General features: G+C 44.0%; 1 protein-coding gene across 1 annotated transcript in view; it reads left to right on the top strand.

The window, feature by feature from the left end:
* The first annotated feature begins 1,272 nt into the window (after positions 1-1,272).
* The window catches only part of LOC125741713 (collagen alpha-1(XI) chain-like), a 72,157-nt gene continuing 47,225 nt past the window's right edge, over positions 1,273-26,204 (top strand). The window contains exons 1-13 of the mRNA XM_049012959.1: positions 1,273-1,535; positions 7,647-7,814; positions 12,696-12,909; positions 13,223-13,385; positions 17,812-17,940; positions 18,569-18,694; positions 20,456-20,584; positions 21,026-21,082; positions 21,177-21,218; positions 21,358-21,420; positions 23,990-24,064; positions 24,417-24,500; positions 25,350-25,406. Coding sequence (XP_048868916.1) covers positions 1,460-1,535; positions 7,647-7,814; positions 12,696-12,909; positions 13,223-13,385; positions 17,812-17,940; positions 18,569-18,694; positions 20,456-20,584; positions 21,026-21,082; positions 21,177-21,218; positions 21,358-21,420; positions 23,990-24,064; positions 24,417-24,500; positions 25,350-25,406 — 1,383 coding nt within the window. The 5' untranslated portion in view covers positions 1,273-1,459. The remainder of the gene's footprint in view (positions 1,536-7,646; positions 7,815-12,695; positions 12,910-13,222; positions 13,386-17,811; positions 17,941-18,568; positions 18,695-20,455; positions 20,585-21,025; positions 21,083-21,176; positions 21,219-21,357; positions 21,421-23,989; positions 24,065-24,416; positions 24,501-25,349; positions 25,407-26,204) is intronic.

Below are 26,204 nucleotides of genomic sequence, written 5' to 3'. Positions count from 1 at the left end.
TAACCATGTTAATGTGCCTCTGACCACATCAATGTGCATCTAACCATGATAATGTGCCTCTGATCAGGCTAATGTGCCTCTGAACATGTTAATGTGCCTCTGACCATGTTAATGTGCCTCTGACCATGTTAATGTGCCTCTAACCATGTTAATGGCCCTCTGACCACATCAATGTGGCTCTGATCACACTAATGAGCCTCCGACCACATCAATGTGCCTCTGATCATGTTAATGTACCTCTGACCACATCAATGTGCCCCTGACCATATTAATGTCCCTCTGACCATGTTAATGTGCCTCTAACCACATTAATGTGCCCTTAACCATGTTAATGTGCCTCTAACCACATTAATGTGCCCCTGACTATGTTAATGTGTCTCTGACCATGGTAGTGTGCCTCTAACCACATCAATGTGCCCCTGACCATGTTAATGTGCCCCTGACCATGTTAATGTGCCCCTGACCATGTTTATGTGCCTCTGACCACATTAATGTGTCTCTGACCATGGTAATGTGCCTCTAACCACATCAATGTGCCCCTGACCATGTTAATGTTCCTCTAACCACATTAATGTTCCTCTGACCAGTTTAATATGCCCCAAGATGAATGTATAGCATGTCAGCAGTTACAAAATGGATGTCTCCATGAGATATATTCTTGTATACCAGCACATGTCTATAAATGACCAGATTTGTCAATGGAATATTATGATTTTCATGAAATCAAGATAATTACAGTCAAAAAGGGATCATTGCAAATGCTCTAAAGAAATTCTGACTGGTCCAAATACTATTCCTATGTGTCTCTTCAGTTTTTATTCATATCCCAGCACTGTTCCTGTTCGCGTGACTTGTTACTTTGCTCCGGCTGTATCTCTTTTTGCGTCTAGTCCTCGTTGTTTCTGTGGACATATTTTTTAATGTGTTCTTGCTTATTGCTTGTTTAGTATATTGACGGGAATTATTCACTGGCCATAAATTTAACATGCCGAGATGAAAAAAATAGTGATTAACATTAATGGCATTACCGAGTTTTTTTATGTGAAAAATAATATACGTTTATCAGCACAGTTGCAAACATTGAAAAAAATGGGAAAATACGGAGTGAAAACGTCTGGTGCCAGAGACTATTCGCATGTATTTTCCCTTGAATTGCCATACATCGCTCAGTGCAGGGAGGGGGGAAACGGGTGCAGAAGAGAGTGAGAGGGAGGGGAAAGTTAGAAAGAAGAATAGAGAGAGGGGGAATAGGATCGCATCACGAATATATATAAATATATATATATAATGTGGCATACAGTAGCGCTGAGAGAAAACTGAGTGGACAACGTAGCGTGTTTATGCAGACGGTTCTGGTTAATATCTTCCCCAGGGCTGGCAGATACATGAATTATTTACATAACCAATAACTTGTCAATATTACTATAAAGAAGCAAAGATTCAGAGCACTTTAGAGAAAATGGACTGGCAGATCTTTGCGCTCCGAAGATCTACATTTCTTTTCCTCATTACTCTCCTGTCAACGACACAAGCAGGTACAGTAACAGTATCCTTAGAAGTAATTTTGATTACTATGGTGAACTGTTTTTTGTAAAATCTTTATTAATTACAAATTTCAATACGCCTTTGTTTTAAAAGTTTACGTATATCATTGATAAATATATAAGTGCAGTCATTATGTTGTTTTAATTTAAAGACCAGCCGTACGACATGTGTCTCTATGAGTTTGATCGTAATTTAGTTATAAAGCAGCATTATTCAACTGTCGCGCACTTTTCTCAGCAGAGGATTCCGCTGATTTCTCTTGCTGGTTTGTACTTGTCCTTGATCCAGGAACTGCCGTGGATTTTCTGTGGCCTCAGGGTACCCGGTCAAACGAGCTAAATTAATTAACTGACATGCAAGTAACATTTCGCCATAATTAGCTGAGGTCGCATATTTCTCTTGATTTAGAGTGTCTTTCATTCTCCGTTGCTTTTTGCTCACATTCCTGTAAGAATTTTCCCAGTGATATTGCATTACTTCATTTCATTCATCTGTATTATTTCCCCCAAACATGTATTGGCCTGTATTTTGGTATAGTGCACCTGTGATCTCATTAATGCTGTATGCATAGGTTTTTAGGAGTATTGTAGCAGTATTTTAAATGTTGTTTTTATCAAGGTAGTTTGCGTGAAAATTATGTAAAACTTAATGTTAGGTTCAGTTGCAAGTTCTGGCAAGGACAATATGGGCAATTTCCAAGGACCACATCTTCTCAGGGTGACTATCCCCCCTCCCCCCTATCCTGGTCAAGGGCCTAGTGGTGACATCACTCTGAAAGATAGGGGATTTGAACCAACGATCTTCAACCAACAGAGTAACAGACTGGGCCCCACTACACCATGAAGGGTGTAGACAGTCGGGGTGTAACTAGAAGTGCAAACCAGGAGATGGGTACAGACTATGTGAGTGAGGGCAGGTTCATTGTAGTGCAGAGTGTCCCCCCTCTGTTTCCTAATCCTACCATTTGAGTGCTGTAGGACACTGTGATGTTTTAGTTTATGGATGCTTCCCACCCTGAGTAAATAGAGGGGGGAAAGTGCTGTGTTATATGGTCCACCAATTATTCCAGCGTGGTGCTGTCCTCTAGTCCCACTTCCAAGACAAGACCAGCACACACAGGGGGTAGGGATTGGCCAGCCACTGTGGAGCGAGGGAAGAGAGCAGTGTGGAGAGCTTTGGGGTGGGGTACTGATAACATCATACCTGTGTCTTCTGAACTGAAGATCATAGGATGAGGGTTTGAGATAGGAATAGGGAGCTTGTAACATCATAACTGTGTCTACTGAGCTGAAGATCACAGGAAGAAGGATAGGGATAGGGAGCTTGTAACATCATACCTGTGTCTTCTGAGCTGAAGATCGTAGGATGAGGGTTAGGGATAGGGACCTCGTAACATTATGGCTGTGTCTCCTGAGCTGAAGATCTTAGGATGAGGCTTAGAGTTAGGAATAGCGACCTCGTAATATTATGGCCGTGTCTTCTGAGCTGAAGATCTTTGGATGAGGGTTAGAGTTAGGGATAGGGACCTCGTAACATTATGGCTGTGTCTCCTGAGCTGAAGATCTTAGGATGAGGGTTAGAGTTAGGGATAGGGACCTCGTAACATTATGGCTGTGTCCCCTGAGCTGAAGATCTTAGGATGAGGGTTAGGGTTAGGGATAGGGACCTCGTAACATTATGGCTGTGTCTCCTGAGCTGAAGATCTTAGGATGAGGGTTAGGGATAGGGTCCTCGTAACATTATGGCTGTGTCTCTTGAGCTGAAGATCTTAGGATGAGGGTTAGAGTTAGGGATAGGGACCTCGTAACATTATGGCTGTGTCTCTTGAGCTGAAGATCTTAGGATGAGGGTTAGAGTTAGGGATAGGGACCTCGTAACATTATGGCTGTGTCTCCTGAGCTGAAGATCTTAGGATGAGGGTTAGAGTTAGGAATAGCGACCTCGTAACAGTATGGCTGTGTCTCTTGAGCTGAAGATCTTAGGATGAGGGTTAGAGTTAGGGATAGGGACCTCGTAACATTATGGCTGTGTCTCCTGAGCTGAAGATCTTAGGATGAGGGTTAGAGTTAGGAATAGCGACCTCATAACAGTATGGCTGTGTCTCTTGAGCTGAAGATCTTAGGATGAGGGTTAGAGTTAGGAATAGCGACCTCGTAATATTATGGCCGTGTCTTCTGAGCTGAAGATCTTTGGATGAGGGTTAGAGTTAGGGATAGGGACCTCGTAACATTATGGCTGTGTCTCCTGAGCTGAAGATCTTAGGATGAGGGTTAGGGATAGGGACCTCATAACATTATGGCTGTGTCTCCTGAGCTGAAGATCTTAGGATGAGGGTTAGGGTTAGGGATAGGGACCTCGTAACATTATGGCTGTGACTCCTGAGCTGAAGATCTTAGGATGAGGGTTAGGGATAGGGACCTCGTAACATTATGGCTGTGTCTCCTGAGCTGAAGATCTTAGGATGAGGGTTAGGGTTAGGGATAGGGAGCTTGTAAAATCATACTTGTGTCTTCTGAGCTGAAGACTAATTTAGTTGGTAGAGGGAAGGAGGGACAGTATTTCACTAAAACATCATGCTTTCCTTTAGTTTATATATATTTATCTCTGTATTCCTATTAACAATATGCAATATACATTGTTTATGTAGAATAATTAATGCATAATTTGGAGTATGTGATCCTTTCACTGTGAGATGAACATCTGCTTCCCAGCAGTTACTGTCAGATGACTGGTCTCCCAGGATGCACTTGCAGTGGATCTGAGGCCTTGGAGTTTGTTATTGTAGGGTGGTGGACAAGAAACACAGCTTCTTGCTGAAGAATTCTCATGCTTCCAGCGCAGGAATTTTTTGTATAAATACAACAGTACTCTGTATGTTTAGTATTTAAGTTTTGCTTAAATGTTCAGCTTGAACAGTAATAAAACTGAGAGGTGAAAAAATTTCAACTAAATTGTGGTATCATGATTAGACAAAGATAATGGGGCAATGGGAAGCCAATTGTTTATTGCGGAGAAATTTAGGAAATTTAGTTTATTGCGGTGGCTGATGTGCAGTGTCCCTGAAATGCACAAATTTTGCTTCTGCCACCCCAACCCTCCTGAGCAGCACCGGGCTTGAGCAGTGTCTCATTTTTAATACCACCACACTGTCCAGATATTATAAGGGTATTTTGCTGCTCTAAACTCAAAATAACACAAATGCTGCAGTATACGGTGTTACAGTGACACCGACCAAGCTTAGTTGTCCACCATTCGCCTCCTGAAATCAAAGTGCTGAAGGTGGGATGTCTAGTGACTACATACAAACACATGCATGTGTGAATGTAGCGTGTGCAAGCTGATGGAACGGCTACATGGCAGCGGCTGTACCAGTGGAGACATGCTTGTTCATTACACAACACACATTCTTGTTGTCTCCTCCCACTAACCCTCCTCTATCTCTTATTCTCCCTCCTCCTTTTCCTCTGGGGTCTTGCTACAGTGTCAGAATGTTTATATGTGTGTGGCTCATTCTCATATAATAGCGCATAGGGCTTAAGGTCCAATGGGCTCAGTTGCAGAGTTTGCAGAACAGTGGGAAGAAGTCTGTGGGGCAAGTATGAAAGGGACATAAAACACCAAAAATAACTTAGTACAGACTGCAAGTAGATTAGTACTGATAATAATGTTACTATTCATAATGGCATAGCTAATACACTTACACTTAAACCAGCATTTAGGGTTATCCAGTTTTAAAGGTCAGAGAGGAAAAAAAAACCTGCAAATAACCCAACACATACTGCAGATCTATTCCTGCTTTTATATGCATAGAAGAATGACCATTTTAGCCCCAACTCACTAGGTAGCCTGCTGTAAATGAGATGAAAAACAGTTTATATACTGTGTGATCAAAAGATAGGTGTGAGCCCAATGTTAGGTTACCCTGTAAAGATTAAAAAGGCAGCTGCTGATGGATCTACGTCTGCTGTTTGATCAGAGGCTGTGAAGGGGGCTCAAATCAAACACAAATCAAGATATGATATATAATGGATGATATGAACAATAACCTATTGAGGATCTGTGCAAATACGTAAGAAAAGGTTTAATTGGCATTTGCTGAACACCTTTACAGTGCAGGTACTCAAGGATTTTCTGGAAATACTTATTTGAGAATTTATGCATGCTGCATCCATTTATCTATATGTAGCCTCTGGGTTATACACATTAATAAGTGAAAATAACTAAGAATGATTAAACTTTTTCTTAAACTTTTTCTTAAACTTTTCTAAATGGGGGGGGGGGGGGTAAAAGTCCATAAAGAAACCGCTTTCAGCAAAGTAGTACTTTAACCACCGAGATTTAGGAGTTGATTCCAGGATATTCTTATATATGTTTTCGCCTTTAAAATGCAAAGGGGTTTACAGTCACAGATTTTATTTCTGTAGCATATTAAGCAATAACACTGATAGTGCAGTAGTTACTGGAATTCTTTAAGCACTGAGCATTATTTGCTGTGCAGCAGAGAAATTACCTAAAAACAAGTCTAGACAGGCTGGAGGCTGATGTTCAGCCTATGTAGATATAGACAAAGGCACCTGGCAGTGTTGCATCTCTTAGCATTTAGGCTGTTAGGGAGGCTGAAGACATGTATCTTGTCTTTTCGAAAACTTTTTACTGAAAATGTCTGTATCTTGGAACTATTTTACTAGTAAATAGTTGTATTTATATGTGTATGAAATTACATACTGTGGCCCTTATAATGTAAACTCCCAAGTAATCTTACTGACTAACTGTTCAGCTGGTGAATCAATGCAGGTGCATACACACTTAACAGTTTTTAGTGATATGCAGCTAAGGATTTGTGTTTCATCCTTTTAACAAATGAAAAACCTAAATATCTCAAAACAAAAGGTAAAACCACTATATAATAAATATAGTGCTTGGACTGGAAACATTTTTTACTGCATAAAATAAGAATGCATGAACTGTCGCATTCACAGAGGTTAGCAAGGTCTTCACTGCAAATACATTTTTTAAATATTAACTGAGAGAGTAATAATCAAACAATCATGCAGCTTTCCCTGTGTTCCCTGGATCTTCACGTGAAATCTCAGTATTTCAGTGTCACTTTGAAGTTTCCACCTGGCTTTCAGTCTGAGCCAAAACTATTTATCTACGTGGGTGTGAGTGCCTATTATGGTTACGTTAGTACTTATAAGTAGTATATTTTTCACAGTTTCAGCTGTTTGAATTGTTTTAACTGCAGTATGAAATATTTTCATCTAAACATATACAGACATAATTATATCAGTACAAAAGGGATGTGAGGTAAACTCATTGTTGTTGGTGATTACTGGAGCTTTATGACCATGCCAGAATTTGTGGAGCAACATTACTCTCGTTGTATATGTTTCTGCTGTGATCCATCCTTCATATTGCTGATCTTGCACAGGGTTGTGGTTTGTTTCATAATGTTGCTCATAAATCACTTCTCCTGCTTTGCCGGCGTGCTGCTTTTCGAGTGTCGCGTTCTCTTGAGCCTTTCAGTATCTCTTGCTATTCTTCATTGTGCTTACCTTTCATTTCTGCATTTTTACATCTAGCTGCTTAATCAGCTTTGATTTATGTTGACAGGCATGTATGACATGATTTTTGCATCTTATGAATGTGATATAATTTGTAATTTAAAGTTATTTCTAAGTAATATAAGGGCATGACTTACCAATGAACTACCCAGGGGAGGAGCTAGACATTCTGGGCGCCCAGCCCCCCCTACATTATATAATTTTATGCATTTAAGGGCCCCTGTGTAGTACTGGCCCCCCTGAATCTGTCAGGGCCCCTCCTAAATCCATGCCCCCCTGCCCCCAAACATAACCCCCTATAATTAATAGAGTATTGTGCAAGTGTAAGTATGAATGCATCATCAATCGCAATCCTAAGTACTACTTGGTGTACATATTTTATACAGTAGAACTGAACATATAGCTCAGTCAAGTGTATACATATTAATATTTGCAGGAATCATTCATGTTTTCTAAGCATAACTTAGCTTCACATAGCTTTATGTTGACTCTGGTGTGGAAGACCTAACCCATTCTCCTCACCATCTCTCATAACAGCCAGTCCTATTGATTTGTTGCGGATACTGGAGCTGTCAGAAGACATGGAAGGAGTTTCCATTGAAGCTGGAATCTGCACTGATCGGGAGAATAAGGGAGAAACAGACTTTGCCTTCAGGATAGACAAAAAGATCCAGCTGAGTGCTCCAACAAAACAGCTCTTTCCTGGTATGTGCATGTATTTTCTGAAGAGCCTTGTTCGTCTTCTCTGGTCTGGATGGGAAGTCACCAAGAACCAGATTCATTTGTCAAATGAAAAACGTTTAGATAATTTCATTAACCCCAATTTGTTTTCTTATCCACTCTCGTCATCCTGCTCTCAGCAACACATTTTCTAAGGTATTCATTCACAATTCAATTAGTAAACCAAGGCTCCTTGTTGATGTTCGATCTGTGACGTATTTGAAAGGTTCTGGGATGTAAATCTTTCCATAGTTTGTGATCACATAACTGTTGGGTCGGTTTAGTTTCCAGTTTGAAAATGTGGTAACACTACTTGAGCGGACACAAATAATGTAGCAGTGCACTCTTACTTAATGCGTTAATTAAGCATTAACTAAGTATTATTTAATGGTTAATAAATTATGATAGTTCAAGTATTTCATGCAGGAACTATTAGTTAAATATTAACTAATTAGTTAACTTTCCTAATATAGTTCCAGAATTTAATACATGATTGGGACAATGATTGATTAATGATGAATGAACATGCGTTGAATACGTACAGTAACTAACACTTAGTTACTGGTAATGAACGTATTACTGTATTAATGTACTACTACATTATTTGAGTCCTCAAGTAAAGTGTGACCAAAAATACTATGTGTTATCTCTTCATAAGAACAACTTGGTAACACAGTTTGCTGTGTCAAGGTTGTTACTGTGTGTTGTTATTATTATTATTGTTATTATTATTATTATTATTACCTTATACTTTATTTGCAATGTGCATTTCTCGTACCCAAAGGCCACAAAGAAAACTAAAAAAGTGAGAAAGGAGCTAGTCCTTTAGTTAATCCTCAGAGTGGGCAGTGTTAGGGGTCAAAGGGCAGGCCATATGGGGGTGACTGGTGTCAGTTCAAACCATAATTAGAATCTTAAGCCGAGCATCACTGTCCTCCTTAAGAACAGGCAAGTAGCATTTAACTTTGGAGGTGCCCAGCCTTTGTCTTGGAAAGCTCCCGCACTCCTGGATTTAGGGGAAACAAAGTAAAGGTTTTTTTTTTTTTTTTTACTATTTTTGCCTGCTTCTTCCACAGGTTTGTGAATAAAGTAGGCTTATTTGACCAGTATTTAAAAAGGGAGGTTTTATTCAGCAGTTTTTACCACATTTGTACACTATCCTCTTCTTCCAGGGTCACCTGTGCTATGCTGGAATCATGCTCCTCTGAGCTTCTTTTACAGCCAGGCCTTTCCCGAAGATCTCCCTTTCTGAATAATGCTCCTCTGAGCTTCTTTTCCAGCCAGGCCTTTCCCAAAGATCTCCCTTCCTGAATCATACTCCTCTGAGCTTCTTTTCCAGCCAGGCCTTTCCCAAAGATCTCCCTTCCCGAATCGTGCTCCTCTGAGCTTCTTTTCCAGCCAGGCCTTTCCCAAAGATCTCCCTTTCTGAATAATGCTCCTCTGAGCTTCTTTTCCAGCCAGGCCTTTCCCAAAGATCTCCCTTCCTGAATCGTGCTCCTCTGAGCTTCTTTTCCAGCCAGGCCTTTCCCGAAGATCTCCCTTCCCGAATCATGCTCCTCTGAGCTTCTTTTCCAGCCAGGCCTTTCCCAAAGATCTCCCTTCCTGAATCATACTCCTCTGAGCTTCTTTTCCAGCCAGGCCTTTCCCAAAGATCTCCCTTCCTGAATCGTGCTCCTCTGAGCTTCTTTTCCAGCCAGGCCTTTCCCGAAGATCTCCCTTCCCGAATCATGCTCCTCTGAGCTTCTTTTCCAGCCAGGCCTTTCCCAAAGATCATCCTTTCTGAATAATCCTCCTCTGAGCTTCTTTTCCAGCCAGGGCTTTCCCAAAGATCTCCCTTCCCGAATCATGCTCCTCTGAGCTTCTTTTCCAGCCAGGCCTTTCCCAAAGATCTCCCTTCCTGAATCGTGCTCCTCTGAGCTTTTTTTACAGCCAGGCCTTTCCCGAAGATCTCCCTTCCCGAATCATGCTCCTCTGAGCATCTTTTCCAGCCAGGCCTTTCCCAAAGATCTCCCTTTCTGAATCGTGCTCCTCTGAGCTTCTTTTCCAGCCAGGCCTTTCCCAAAGATCTCCCTTCCTGAATCATGCTCCTCTGAGCTACTTTTCCAGCCAGGCCTTTCCCAAAGATCTCCCTTCCTGAATCGTGCTCCTCTGAGCTTCTTTTCCAGCCAGGCCTTTCTGAAAGATCTCCCTTCCTGAATCGTGCTCCTCTGAGCTTTTTTTCCAGCCAGGCCTTTCTCAAAGATCTCCCTTCCCGAATCGTGCTCCCCTGAGCTTCTTTTCCAGCCAGGCCTTTCCCAAAGATCTCCCTTTCCGAATAATGCTCCTCTGAGCTTTTACTCCAGCCAGGCCTTTCCCAATGATCTCCCTTCCTGAATCATGCTCCTCTGAGCTTTTTCTCTAGCCAGGCCTTTCCCAAAGATCTCCCTTCCCGAATCGTGCTCCTCTGAGCTTCTTTTCCAGCCAGGCCTTTCCCAAAGATCTCCCTTCCTGAATCATGCTCCTCTGAGCTTTTTCTCCAGCCAGGCCTTTCCCAAAGATCTCCCTTCCTGAATCGTGCTCCTCTGAGCTTCTTTTACAGCCAGGCCTTTCCCAAAGATCTCCCTTTCTGAATAATGCTCCTCTGACCTTCTTTTCCAGCCAGACCTTTTCCAAAGAATTCCCTTCCTGAATTGTGCTCCTCTGAGCTTCTTTTACAGCCAGGCCTTTCCCAAAGATCTCCCTTCCCGAATCGTACTCCTCTGAGCTTCTTTTCCAGCCAGGCCTTTCCCAAAGATCTCACTTTCCGAATCATGCTCCTCTGAGCTTCTTTTCCAGCCAGGCCTTTCCCAAAGATCTCCCTTCCCGAATCATGCTCCTCTGAGCTTCTTTTCCAGCCAGGCCTTTCCCAAAGATCTCCCTTTCTGAATAAAGCTCCTCTGAGCTTCGTTTACAGCCAGGCCTTTCCCAAATATCTCCCTTCCCGAACAATGCTCCTCTGAGCTTCTTCTTTTCCAGCCAGGCCTTTCCCAAAGATCTCCCTTTCTGAATAATGCTCCTCTGAGCTTCTTTTCCAGCCAGGCCTTTCCCAAATATCTCCCTTCCCGAACAATGCTCCTCTGAGCTTCTTTTCCAGCCAGGCCTTTCCCAAAGATCTCCCTTCCTGAATCGTGGTCCTCTGAGCTTCTTTTCCAGCCAGGCCTTTCCCAAAGATCTCCCTTTCCGAATCGTGCTCCTCTGAGCTTCTTTTCCAGCCAGGCCTTTCCCAAAGATCTCCCTTCCCGAACAATGCTCCTCTGAGCTTCTTTTCCAGCCAGGCCTTTCCCAAAGATCTCCCTTTCCGAATAATGCTCCTCTGAGCTTCCTTTCCAGCCCGGCCTTTCCCAAAGATGTCACTTCCCAAATCGTGCTCCTCTGAGCTTCTTTTCCAGCCAGGCCTTTCCCAAAGATCTCCCTTCCTAAATCGTGCTCCTCTGAGCTTCCTTTCCAGCCAGGCCTTTCCCAAAGATCTCCCTTTCCGAATCTTATTCCTCAGAGCTTCTTTTACAGCCAAGCCTTTCCCAAAGATCTCCCTTTCCGAATCGTGCTCCTCTGAGCTTCTTTTCCAGCCAAGCCTTTCCCAAAGATCTCCCTTCCTGAATCGTGGTCCTCTGAGCTTCTTTTCCAGCCAGGCCTTTCCCAAAGATCTCCCTTCCCGAACAATGCTCCTCTGAGCTTCTTTTCCAGCCAGGCCTTTCCCAAAGATCTCCCTTTCTGAATAATGCTCCTCTGAGCTTCTTTTCCAGCCAGGCCTTTCCCAAATATCTCCCTTCCCGAACAATGCTCCTCTGAGCTTCTTTTCCAGCCAGGCCTTTCCCAAAGATCTCCCTTCCTGAATCGTGGTCCTCTGAGCTTCTTTTCCAGCCAGGCCTTTCCCAAAGATCTCCCTTCCTGAATCGTATTCCTCAGAGCTTCTTTTCCAGCCAGGCTTTTCCCAAAGATCTCCCTTTCCGAATCGTGCTCCTCTGAGCTTCTTTTCCAGCCAGTCCTTTCCCAAAGATCTCCCTTCCCGAACAATGCTCCTCTGAGCTTCTTTTCCAGCCAGGCCTTTCCCAAAGATCTCCCTTTCCGAATAATGCTCCTCTGAGCTTCTTTTCCAGCCAGGCCTTTCCCAAAGATCTCCCTTTCTGAAAAATGCTCCTCTGAGCTTCTTTTCCAGCCAGGCCTTTCCCAAAGATCTCCCTTTCTGAATAATTCTCCTCTGAGCTTCTTTTCCAGCCAGGCCTTTCCCAAAGAATCTCCCTTCCTAAATCGTGCTCCTCTGAGCTTCCTTTCCAGACAGGCCTTTCCCAAAGATCTCCCTTCCAGAATCGTATTCCTCAGAGCTTCTTTTCCAGCCTAGCCTTTCCCAAAGATCTCCCTTCCTGAATCGTGCTCCTCTGAGCTTCTTTTCCAGTCTGGCTTTCCCAAAGATCTCCCTTCCTGAATCGTGCTCCTGTCAGCTTCATTTCCAGCCTGGCCTTTCCCAAAGATCTCCCTTTCTGAATCGTACTCCTCTGAGCTTCTTTTCCAGCCAGGCCTTTCCTAAAGATCTCCTTTCCTGAATCATACTCCTCAGAGCTGCTTTCCCAGCCAGGCCTTTCCCAAAGATCTCCCTTCCTGAATAATGCTCCTCTGAACTTCTTTTCTAGCCAGGCTTTTCCCAAAGCTTTTCCTTTCCTGAATCATGCTCCTTTGTACTGCTTTTCCAGGCAGGCCTTTCACATATCTCTCCCTTCTAGAACCGAACTCCCCGGAGCTGCTTTTTCAGCAAGGCCTTTACCACACCATTCCCTTGTGGAATTGTGCTCTTCAAAGCTGCTTTTCCAACCAGACCTTTCACATACCTCTCCTTCCCTGTGCCCTTTCCAGACTCCAGCTTCCCTGAAGACTTCTCCTTGATGGCAACAGTGCGAGCAAAGAAGGGCTTGCAGTTCTTTCTGCTGTCTGTGTATGATGAGCAGGGCGTGCAGCAGCTTGGGCTGGAGGTGGGCCGCTCGCCAGTGCTGCTCTATGAGGATCAGCTGGGGCTGCCCCCCCCAGAACACTACCCTATATTCAAGAAGATCAACCTAGCTGATGGAAAGTGGGTTCCCTCACCCTAATCCTAATCCTAACCCTAACCCTTTAAGGATACTAACACAAACTGACTGATGTGCTTTATGAATATGAAAGCCCATGACAGGTTTTTTCATGGAAGAAACAGACTTAGCAATGCACTCCTCGTTTACAGGTGTGCTACTAATATTGTTAATAACTTGTTTTAATCACAGACAAAATTTCTGAAACTGAACCTTACCCTCGGTGATCCAGTTCTTCATTACTTGCCACACCGTGCATATTGTGTCATGTGCTTGATTGCCCTCAATGTAGTGTGTCACCTGAAATTGCCTCCCCAGGTGGCATAGGATAGCCTACAGTATTCAGGACAAGGCGGTCACTCTCTACCTTGACTGTGAGAAGGTGCAGACCCTCGATCTCTCACGAGGAGACACCCCTGTTGTCAGCACTAATGGGGTCACAGTGTTCGGAACACGTCTGCTGGATGAGGAGGTGTTCGAGGTGAGACCCTTGCAAGAGACTCTTACCCTGGGTACTAACAGATTTTGGGTTGTGAGATTTTAGGGGGGCTGGTAGGGAGCTGGATAGGACATTTCAGGTCAGTAAGTCATGTTTGACATGGTGTGATATGGGGTATGATATAGTCAGGACCATTAATATTTGGCAATTTTTAAGTTCCCACTTACCACAATAAATTTTAAAAGAAACAGCTCAGACGCAGACTTTCAGATTTAATTCAGTGGGTAGAACAAAAACATTGTATAAAAATTTGGGAAACTAAAGTCATTTTTCTACACAATCCCCTCTTTTCAGGGGCTCATAAGTAATTGGACAAATTAATATAACTGCAAATAAAATGTTCAATTCTATAACTTGAAAACACTTGCAGGCAGTGATTGCCTGAAGTCTTGAACTCATGGACATGACCAGATGCTGGGTTTCCTCCTTTTTAATGCTCTGCCAGGCCTTTAATGCAGCAGCTTTCAGTTGCTGTTTGTTTGAGGGTCTTTCTGTCTGTAGTTAAGTCTTTAGCAAGTGAAATGCATGTTCAATGGGGGTGAGATCAGGTGACTGACTTGGCCATTTGAGAATATTCCACTTCTTTGCTTTAATAAAGTCCTGGGTTGCTTTTGGTGTGTGTTTTGGGTCATTGTCCATTTGTATTATGAAACGCTGGCCAATCAATTTGGCTGGATTTGAGCAGACATGATGTTTCTGAATACCTCAACACTCATTTGGCTGCCTGATCCTGTATCACATCATCAAGAAACACTAAAGACCCAGTGCCACTGGCAGCCATGCACACCCAAGCCATCACACTGCCTCCACCATGTTTTACAGATGATGCGGTGTTCTTTGGCTCATAAGCTGTTCCAGCCCTTCTCCATACTTTTTTCTTTCCATAATTCTGATACAGGTTGATCTTGGTTTCATCTGTCCAAAGAATGCTGTTCCAGAGCTGTGCTGGCTTTTTAAATGTTTGCTTTGCAAAGTCGAATCTAGCCTTTCTTTACTTAAGGCTTATGAGAGGCTTGCATCTTGCAGTGAAGCCTCTGTATTTGCTTTCATGCAGTCTTCTCTTTATGGTAGACTTAGATATGGATACGCCTACCTCCTGGAGAGTGTTGTTCACTTGGTTGGCTGTTACGAAGGTGTTTATCTTCACAATGGAAATAATTCTGCGATCATGTTGTCATCCATGGACGTCCAGACCTTTTTGCATTGCTGAGTTCACCAATGCTTTCTTTGTTTCTAAAGAATGTACCAAACTGTGGATTTTGCCACTCCTAATGTTGTGGCAATCTCTCGAATTGTTTTTTTCTGTTTTTGTAGCCTCAGGATGGCCTGTTTCACCTGCATACTGAGTTCCTTTGACCGCATATTGTATTTTCACACCTCAATCTTCCAAATGCAAACAAGACACCTCAAATCAATTCCAGACCTTTAATCTGCTTCATTGATACTGTAATTACCCATACCTGTCCATGAAATAGCTTTTAAGTGAATTGTCCAATTATGTTTGGCCCCTTTAAAAAGAGGGTGGCACATAAACACATTATAAATAAAATAGTAACATTTGTGTCAGTGTCCAAATATTTATGGTTCTGACTATGTCATTAGGTATTTTGAGAGGTTGTACCTCACCTAAACATACCACAGCAGAAAGGATGTACAGTTACATTTTCACCTTTTAATTACACTCCAGTTGGTCCCCTTCAAATATAGTCCAACTATGCTTTGTCTAATTTTTCCTGCTCCCCTATATTATGACAAAATGCCTTCACTGACGGGGACAGGTTAATGCATATCCTAATGTATTAATGCATCCTAGATTAATTAATGTGAATCCATCCTGACTGTTTTTATTTAGCGGACAATGTTACAATATGAAGCATAATCTGTTTAGCTAATATGTGCTGGAGGAGGGGTGCACACTGTCAAATACAAGTTGCAGGTGGACAGGGACAGATGTGATTTCCCTGAATGTGCACAGAGTACAGCCTACCACACTGCCTTGGGGAGGGCCTCAGGATGTTCGTTTGTACATCCATATGGGTGTGGTTCTGCATGTTCATATAGAACAGCCAGTCATAGTGGCTTGGGGGGGCATCAGGATGTCCATTTGTACATCCATCTGGGTGTGGTTCTACATGTGCACAGAGAACAGCCAGTCATAGTGGCTTGGGGAGGGCCTCAGGATGTCCGTTTGTACATCCATCTGGGTGTGGTTCTGCATGTTCATATACAACAGCCAGTCATATTGGCTTGGAGAGGGCCTCAGGATGTCCATTTGTACATCCATCTGGGTGTGGTTCTGCATGTTCATATACAACAGCCAGTCATATTGGCTTGGAGAGGGCCTCAGGATGTCCATTTGTACATCCATCTGGGTGTGGTTCTACATGTGCACTGAGAACAGCCAGTCATAGTGGCTTGGGGAGGGCCTCAGGATGTCCATTTGTACATCCATCTGGGTGTGGTTCTACATGTGCACAGAGAACAGCCAGTCATAGTGGCTTGGGGAGGGCCTCAGGATGTCCGTTTGTACATCCATATGGGTGTGGTTCTGAATGTTCATATAGAACAGCCAGTCATAGTGGCTTGGGGAGGGCCTCAGGATGTCCGTTTGTACATCCATCTGGGTGTGGTTCTGCATGTTCATATAGAACAGCCAGTCATAGTGGCTTGGGGAGGGCCTCAGGATGTCCGTTTGTACATCCATCTGGGTGTGGTTCTGCATGTTCATATAGAACAGCCAGTCATAGTGGCTTGGGGAGGGCCTCAGGATGTCCATTTGTACATCCATCTGGGTGTGGTTCTACATGTGCACAGAGAACAGCCAGTCATAGTGGCTTGGGGAGGGCCTCAAGATGTCCGTTTGTACATCCATATGGGTGTGGTTCTGAATGTTCATATAGAACAGCCAGTCATAGTGGCTTGGGGAGGGCCTCAGGATGTACGTTTGTACATCCATCTGGGTGTGGTTCTGCATATTCATATAGAACAGCCAGTCATAGTGGCTTGGGGAGGGCCTCAGGATGTCCGCTTGTACATCCATCTGGGTGTGGTTCTGAATGTTCATATAGAACAGCCAGTCATAGTGGCTTGGGGAGGGCCTCAGGATGTCCGCTTGTACATCCATCTGGGTGTGGTTCTGCATGTTCATATAGAACAGCCAGTCATAGTGGCTTGGGGAGGGCCTCAGGATGTCCGTTTGTACATCCATCTGGGTGTGGTTCTGCATGTGCACAGAGAACAGCCAGTCATAGTGGCTTGGGGAGGGCCTCAGGATGTCCGTTTGTACATCCATCTGGGTGTGGTTCTGAATGCGCCTGGAGTACAGCTGGCTACAATGACTTGAATGTCTGGTATAAATAATGTGTCCTTTCCAAAGCCAAAGTTAAGCTAGGGTTAAGGTAACTTTCCGAAAGGTAAATTTAGTTCATATCATACCTGTCATATTTTTGGAAATTAGAGAATCCTTTGTAAAAAAAAAAAAACACTCTCTCCCTCCATACAGAAAACAAACATAGTTTTTATATGGGTGATACTTAGTTCGTATGTATGATTATGGCCCCTTTCACATATGATTCGTACACGTATGTATGATGATCTTACATGATAGTGATGATCACATTTATGTTTGGTCACATATTCCGGGTATAACGAGGCTCTGTGTTGTGTGACTGGATTAAGTGCTTGAGCCAGACCTTTAACCCCAGCTGCCCCAGGGACTAGTTGATCCTGTTTTCTTACCATTACTTGTCTGTTGCTTTGTCAAAAGAATCTAAGTGAAAGAAGCTGTATGTTTCTTTCTTTGAGTAGGCTTGCTTGCTTCTTTCTGTCTGCTTTGTGCATGTACCTGTATCTCTTAATCTGTCTCTTTGTGCATGTACCTGTATCTCTTCATCTGTCTTTTTGTGCATGTACCTGTATCTCTTCATCTGTCTCTTTGTGCATGTACCTGTATCTCTTCATCTGTCTCTTTGTGCATGTACCTATATCTCTTCATCTGTCTCTTTGTGCATGTACCTGTATCTCTTCATCTGTCTATTTGTGCATGTACCTGTATCTCTCCATCTGTCTGTCCATGTACCTGTAGGTCTCACTCTGTTTAGTCGGGCATGTACCCGTCTTTCTAGCCAAAGAGTAAAGGGGTGTACTAAGATCTCTCTATCTTTGTCCGTTTTGTGAATGTACCTGTATCTTTCTTTCTGCCTGGTATTTGTTTGCACCTGTATCGCTCTCTTTTCTGTTCATGTTCCTGTATCTCTTAATCTATCTGTTTTGGGCATGTACCTGTAGCTCTCCAGGTATCTGTTTGTGCATGTACCTGTATCTATCTGCTTGTTTTGTGCATGTTCCTGTAGCTCTGTCAGATGTCCAGCATGTGCGTTGCCTTTCTCAGTGTGCTTGTGTCTCTTAGGGAGTTATCCAGCAGTTGTTGATAGTTGAAGACCCCCTGGTGGCTGCTGACTACTGCCTACACTACATCCCTGACTGTGACTTCCCGCTGCCGTACAGAAGCCAGGCCCTGAACCCCGAGGAGCAACATGTGAGTATTGCTGATGTGAAAAAGATGGAATAACAAATCCAAAGATCATTCTCTAAGAACAATTTTTCATGACTTTTGTATTTTGAAATGTAATTTACATAACCCACCTACCTGCCATTCATCGATTTTCCTAACAGCAGCCCCTGGTCACAGGGTGCACCAAGCCTGTCCCTAGAAGCACAGGATAGGGTACCAGTCCATTGTAGAGCTATTTACAGCAGCCACTTCATTTGACTGCACGTTAGAGCAATCCCACACAAGTAGAAGAACAACATGCATACTACACCTGAGCAACCCCACACCTGGACCTGGCTCAATTCTAATAATAAATACAATAATGAATGCCTTTACTGTAAACACAAAAATTCCAAAACATATGATGTTTTACATTTCCATTTATGCAGTGGTTTAGCGCAATGTTTTTCAGGCCGGTCATCAGGAACCCCCAGAGTCTACGTTTTTGAGGCAGAAAAAAATGTGGACCATCTGGCAGGACCAATCACCAAATGTGGACCATCTGTGGGTCCCTGATGAGTTACTGATTTAGGGAATTACATGAGGGTCTCACCTGGAGCTGTGTAATACATGAGCTGCCTCTCATTTCCTGTTCTCTCATATGCTATTTAAGGTGCGCATGGAGAAGCATCCCAAGGAGCCAGAAGTGGACGAATTTAGTGAGGAGGTCTACAGTGACCTGTATGATGACCTCTCCATGTCCACTGTGACCTTGGGACCCAATGTCACAGAGTACGAAGTGAGTAAGATGCTCTGATTTATAGCACAACTAGCAATCCCATCTGATGATGAAACCCCTGCTACAGTTGTGCTCAAAAGTTTACATACCCTGGCAGAATTTGTGATGTTTTGGCCATTTTTCAGAGAATATGAATGATAACACAATAACCTCTCTGTCACTCGTGGTTAGTGGTTGGGTGAAGCCATTTATTATCAAACAATTGTGTTTGCCTTTTTACATCATAATGACAACAGAAAATATCCAAATGACCCGATCAAAAGTTTACATACCCTGGAAATTCTGGCATGATAACATAGACACAGGTTGACACACACAGGTGTAAATGACTACTAAAGGTTACCATCCTCACCTGTGATCTGTTTGCTTGTAATTAGTGGGTGTGTATAAAAAGTCAATGAGTTTCTAGGCTCCTGACATGAGTCATTCAGTGTTGCACTGATTTTTGTTGGATTCCGAGCCATGGGGAAAGCAAAAGAATTATCAAAGGATCTGCGGGAGAAGGTTGTTGAACTTCATAAAACATGAAAAAGATATAAAAAGATTTCCAAGCAATTAAGAATGCCAGTCAGCAGTGTTCAGACCCTAATTAAGAAGTGGAAAATGAGGGATTCTGTTGAAACCAAACCACGATCAGGTAGACTAACAAAACTTTCAGCTACAACTGCCAGGAAAATTGTTCGGGATGCAAAGAAAAACCCACAAATAACTTCAGCTGACATACAGGAGTCTCTGAAAAAAAGTGGTGTGGATGTATCAAGATGCACAATAAGGAGGCACTTGAAGAAAAATGGGCTGCATGGTCGAGTGGCCAGAAGAAAGCCATTACTGCGCAAATGCCACAAAATAGCTCGCTTACAATATGCCAAACAGCACCGAGACAAGCCTCAAAACTTCTGGAACAAAGTTATTTGGAGTGATGAGACTAAAATTAAACTTTTTGGCCACAACCATAAACGTTACATTTGGAGAGGACTCAACAATGCCCATGATGAAAAGTACACCATCCCTACTGTGAAACACGGAGGTGGATCGCTGATGTTTTGGGGGTGTGTGAGCTACACAGGCACAGGGAACTTGGCCAGAATTGATGGCAAGATGAATGCAGCACATTATCAGAAAATACTGGAGGAACATTTGCACTCATCAGCTCGGAAGCTGCGCATGGGACGCTCTTGGACATTCCAACATGACAACGATCCAAAGCACAAGGCCAAGTCAACTTGCCAATGGCTACAGCAGAAAAAAGTGAAGGTTCTGGAATGGCCATCTCAGTCTCCTGACCTCAATATCATTGAGCCACTTTGGGGAGATCTCAAACGTGCAGTTCATGCAAGACAGCCCAAGAATGTACAGGAACTGGAGACATTTTGCCAAGAAGAATGGGCAGCTTTACCATCTGAGAAGATAAAGTGTCTCATCCACAACTATCACAAAAGACTTCAAGCTGTCATTGATGCTAAAGGAGGCAATACAAGGTATTAAGAACTAGGGTATGTAAACTTTTGATCAGGGTCATTTGGATATTTTCTGTTGTCATTATGATGTAAAAAAGGCAAACACAATTGTTTGATAATAAATGGCTTCACCCAACGACTAACCACGAGTGACAGAGAGGTTATTGTGTTATCATTCATATTCTCTGAAAAATGGCCAAAACATCACAAATTCTGCCAGGGTATGTAAACTTTTGAGCACAACTGTATATAGCCACATAGCTGGCTAGTCAACAATACGCTTGTGCTCATCCTTGTGATACAGGTCATGGAATATGTGGACTATGAAAACAACACAGATGGAGATGAGTACCATGCCAGGGAATATGAAGAATATGAAGAATATGAAGATCGCTATGGGTTAGCAGAGAGAGAGAGAGCAGAGACATGGGAGGTACATCTCAGAAACGTGGCTTAGTTTCCATCCATCCATCCATTTTCCAAACCACTTATCCTTCTGGGTAGCAGGGAGTCTGGAGCCTATCCTAGAAGCTATGGGCACGAGGCAGGGAACAACCCAGGATGGGGGCCAGCCCATCACAGGGCTGGCTTAGTCTCATCACTTAATTTTCTTCAAATTAGCATCACACAGCCTACAAACCCTCAGACATCATTCAAAATAACTGTCTAAAAACCAAACATGCTCTGTACTGACAGCCATCAAACACCTTGTATAACATTCAACATTTGACACTGAAACTGATCTTATTACCAAACACACCAAACACATCCATCAAAATGACGGACGATCACACACACAGCTCCTCCAATATACCTTTGCATTATGCTTCTCTCTTTGTCTTTCACTGCCTTATTTCTTGTAACCTTCTTGCAGGGCAGGAGTTACAAGGCTGAAAAGGGTGAGAAGGGAGAGCCTGGTGTCATTGAGCCAGTAAGTTGATATGAGCACATGGATGGGTGGAGTATTCATTTTGTGCTCGATCATGCTCCAGTCTAATGTCAGTGTCCCTGACTTCTTTCTATAGGGCACTCGTGTGGAAGGACCCTATGGTCCACCGGGACCTGAGGTAGGCCATCAGCATGCTCTTTTAATTGATGCCATCTCTTGTTTCTGACAATGTGTTTGTAGTTCTGTGTGCATGACTGCTTCAGGTACTTTGTCACTGAGTAAGACCATGGGCATTTTTAATTAACATCTCTCTCCAGGGTCCACCAGGTCCTCCGGGGCAGACCGGGTCAGTGGGACCTCCCGGAGATGCTGGTGATCTGGTGAGTTTCCTCCATGTTTTCTTGTTGGTCGTAACTTCTTTGGCATTTGGAATTGATTAGGCGCCCATTAGAGCAAGGAATGTGTACTTGAAAAACATAAATAAAAGAATGCACTATTAATATAATAAAACTACATTTATTTTTCATTGATAATTCTGTGTTGTTCAGGTTATGGCAGGATGATAAAAACAGTCCAAAAACATGGTTATTAGCAGTTGAAATTTTCCCAGAATGGAATGAACAGGCACCCTGCCTAAAACAATGTATAGAAATGCTTTGTTATGAAGTGAAGAGGAAAAAATGCTCTACACTCAATAAAGTCAGAAACAAAACTAGATGGTGCCGTGGTGATGGTACTGTAGTATGAGGTGCCACCTACCACCACTTGAAAGACTAATGACATCCAAAGAGTTTAAGAGTTGCTGAGACATGTCTTTTGACATGACAATAAATTAGTTCATTGTATTTATAAAACTCTGTTAACTGGTGCACTGTCTCAGTACAAAGGGCACACCCATAAATTGCACACAACCTTGTGGTACATTTTTTGCTCATCAGTCTGATCCTCTTGATGCTAAGCTGATGACTGCTGAGCTTCCCAGTACTCAGAACTGCACACAGCCATGTAGCTTGGAGTTTCTGCCTGTCAATCCAATCCTCTTTGGCTGGTGAACTTCTCATTACTCAGACCTGCACACAGCCATGTAGTTCAGGGTTTCTGCCCATCAGTTCTTTCCTATTTGGCAGGTGAGCTTCTCGGTTCTCTGAACTGCACCCATCCATTTAGCTTGAAGTTTCTGCATGTCCATCCAATCCTCTTTGGCTGGTGAGCTTCTGAGAATAGAAAACTGCACACAGCCATGTAGTTCAGGGTTTTTGTTCATCAGTCCGATCTTCTTTAGCTGGTGAACTTCTCAAAACTTAGATCTTCTGACAGCCGTGTAACCCGGGGTTTTTGCCTATCCATCTCATCCTCTTTGGCTGGTGAGCTTTTCATTACTCAGAACTGCACACATCCATGTAACTTAGGGTTTTTGTCAATCACCCCTTTACTCTTTGGCTAGTGAGCTTCTCAGTACTCAGAACTGCACACTGCCATGTAGCTTGGGGTTTTTGTCAATCACCCCTTTACTTGGCTAGTGAGCTTCTCAGTACTCAGAACTGCAGACATCCATGTAGCTTGGGGTTTTTGTCAATCACCCCTTTACTCTTTGGCTAGTGAGCTTCTCAGTACTCAAAACTGCACACATCCATGTAGCTTGGGGTTTCTGTCAATCGCCCCTTTACTCTTTGGCTAGTGAGCTTCTCAGTACGCGGAACTGCACACTGCCATGTAGCTTGGGGTTTCTGTCAATCACCCCTTTACTCTTTTGCTAGTGAGCTTCTCTGTTCTCAGACCTGCACACAGCCATGTAGCTTGGGGTTTTTGTCAATCACCCCTTTACTCTTTGGCTAGTGAGCTTCTCAATACTCAGAACTGCAGACATCCATGTAGCTTGGGGTTTCTGTCAATCACCCCTTTACTTGGCTAGTGAGCTTCTCAGTACTCAGAACTGCACACTGCCATGTAGCTTGGGGTTTTGTGAATCACCCCTTTACTTGGCTAGTGAGCTTCTCAGTACTCAGAACTGCAGACATCCATGTAGCTTGGGGTTTCTGTCAATCGCCCCTTTACTCTTTGGCTAGTGAGCTTTTCAGTACTCAGAACTGCACACATCCATGTAGCTTAGGGTTTTTGTCAATCACCCCTTTACTCTTTGGCTAGTGAGCTTCTCAGTACTCAGAACTGCAAACTGCCATGTAGCTTGGGGTGTTTGTCAATCCCGGAAGCAATGGGCACGAGGCAGGAAACAACCCAGGATGGGGGGCCAGCCCATCGCAGGGCACACTCACACACCATTCACTCACACATGCACACCTACGGGCAATTTAGCAAGTCCAATTAGCCTCAGTGTGTTTTTGGACTGTGGGGGGAAACTGGAGCACCCAGAGGAAACCCCACGATGACATGGGGAGAACATGCAAACTCTGCACACATGTGACCCAGGCGGAGACTCGAACCCGGGTCCCAGAGGTGTGAGGCAACAGTGCTAACCACTGCACCATGCTGCCCCTGTTTAACAATGAATTGGTATACAATTCAATGTGAATTTTTATAAATATTTGCACTGCAGGAATAATATTGGACTGAAGCAGGGGTGCTGTTCACTTGCATTTTAGTAAGATGGTTTTAGTAGGAACACCAAGGAAATGCCTTGCTTTTCTGGTACATGAGCGAATCAAAGCAATCTTGACATATGTCTAATGAAAAAAAAAACGCTGCACATTTTAAATACGGGGGTGTCCCCCTTTCTCAGACACATGCACCCCCAGTTCGCACACAGCGATCTGTATGCAGTATTTTGTCAAGCACACTCTGTAAACACAGCTTCCCTGCAGTGTCTGACAGGCATTGAATGACATCAGCCTTCAGAACCATGCCATTAATATGATTTACATCTGCTGCCTGCGGGGATGACATTCCAGAAAACACACATTGTCTTTTATGTCTCTGGCTGTTTTTTCTCAGGGTCCACCAGGGAGGCCAGGTCTTGCTGGTGCTGATGGGATTCCAGGTCCTCCAGGAACCTTGCTGATGTTACCAGTATGGAACCTACCTTTCTGTATCTATGATTGAGATCAGACCTGTAACATCCAACCTCAAAGGAAACATAAGAATATATAGCTGAGTGGATGTGTGAGAATTATGTGAATGAAGAGGTGTTGACCTTTCCATTCACTTAGGTTATATGTAAAAGTACCTGAGTCAGCATGCTTGCCCAAAGACCATCAGGAGTTATAGTTCCTTCAGTCCTTCAGTAATATATATAAATCTATATCTAAAAATGTATTAAAATATCAGCCTGCTAACAGGTCCTCCCAGACGGGCAGCTTGTCTCTTTATAAAATCAGGTCTTCCCCCCCTCACTTCCATTGACTGTGCCTCTTTTCTCTAGTTCCAATATGGAAGCAATGCACACCATGGACCTCTTGTTTCTGCTCAGGAGGCCCAAGCCCAAGCCATCCTGCAGGAGACCAAGGTGAGCTCTGTGTCACCCTTAACCCCTAACCCTAAACTGCGGTAGACTAAGGTGAGCTCTGTGTGACCCTAACCCCTAACCCCTAACCCTAAACTGCCGGAGACCAAGGTGAGCTCTGTGTGACCCTTAAACCTAACCCCTAACCCTAAACTGCCGGAGACCAAGGTGAGCTCTGTGTGACCCTTAACCCCAACCCCTAACCCTAAACTGCAGTAGACCAAGGTGAGCTCTGTGTGACCCTAACCCCTAACCCCTAACCCTAAACTGCAGGAGACCAAGGTGCGCTCTGTGTGACCCTTAAACCTAACCTCTAACCCTAAACTGCAGGAGACCAAGGTGAGCTCTGTGTGACCCTAACCCCTAACCCCTAACCCTAAACTGCCGGAGACCAAGGTGAGCTCTGTGTGACCCTTAAACCTAACCCCTAACCCTAAACTGCCGGAGACCAAGGTGAGCTCTGTGTGACCCTTAACCCTAACCCCTAACCCTAAACTGCCGGAGACCAAGGTGAGCTCTGTGTGACCCTTAAACCTAACCCCTAACCCTAAACTGCCGGAGACCAAGGTGAGCTCTGTGTGACCCTTAAACCTAACCCCTAACCATCAGAGCATAGTTGAAAAACCCAGAAACGTATTATTCATATATTCAAGAACACAAAACATTCTTAAAACCTTCCACAAAGCTGATCATTGAGCTATGTGTCATCCTTACTGTCACCATCACCTGCACGTCTCCTTCATTACAATGCCATGATCCCACTTACTGTCGGCCCATTCTCACCTGAGCTCTTATTGTCTCTAACTGTACCTTTACTCTAACTCCACTCAGCCTTTTCTTCTGTTTCTGCAGCTGTCGCTGAGAGGAACCCCAGGGCCACTGGGTCTGATGGGTCGCCCTGGTCCCTTGGTAAGGGCTTGTGTTGCATGAGTATCTCTTTGGAGTAATTTGATTTCCTCCCATGTAAAGTCATGTAATTAGTTGAATTTGCATGTCTTATTTGCCCAAGTCTATCTGTATATGTGTTTGCTATGATGGACAGGAATCATGTATAGGGTGTTCCCCTGCCATGTGATCTGTGATGGACGGGCACCCTGTCCTGGCTGTTCCCCTGCCCTGTGATGTACAGGCACCCTGTCCTGGCTGTTCCCCTGCCCTGTGATGGACAGGCACCCTGTCCTGGCTGTTCCTCTGCCATGTGCTCTGTGATGGACGGGCACCCTGTCCTAACTGTTCCCCTGCCATGTGCTCTGTGATGGACAGGCACCCTGTGATGGCTGTTCCCCTGCCCTTTGATGAACGGGCACCCTGTCCTGGCTGTTCCTCTGCCCTATGCTCTATGATGTACAGGCACCCTGTCCTGACTGTTCCCCTGCCCTGTGATGGATGGGCACCTTGTCCTGACTGTTCCCCTGCCCTGTTATGGACGGGCAGCCTGTCCTGGCTGTTCCTCTGCCCTGTGCTCTGTAATGGAAAGGCACCCTGTAATGGCTGTTCCCCTGCCATGTGATGGACGGGCACCTTGTCCTGGCTGTTCCTCTGCCCTGTGCTCTATGTTGGACAGGCACCCTGTCCTGGCTCTTCCCCTGCTGTGTGCTCTGTGATGGACAGGCACCCTGTCCTGACTGTTCCCCTGCCCTGTGATGGACGGGCACCCTGTCCTGGCTGTTCCCCTTGCCCTGTGATGGACAGGCACCCTGTCCTGAC

This window comes from Brienomyrus brachyistius, chromosome 5, assembly GCF_023856365.1.
Source record: "Brienomyrus brachyistius isolate T26 chromosome 5, BBRACH_0.4, whole genome shotgun sequence".
NCBI lineage: Eukaryota > Metazoa > Chordata > Actinopteri > Osteoglossiformes > Mormyridae > Brienomyrus > Brienomyrus brachyistius.
Note: the sequence above shows the minus strand (reverse complement) of the source record. Positions and strands in the feature narration are given on the sequence as shown.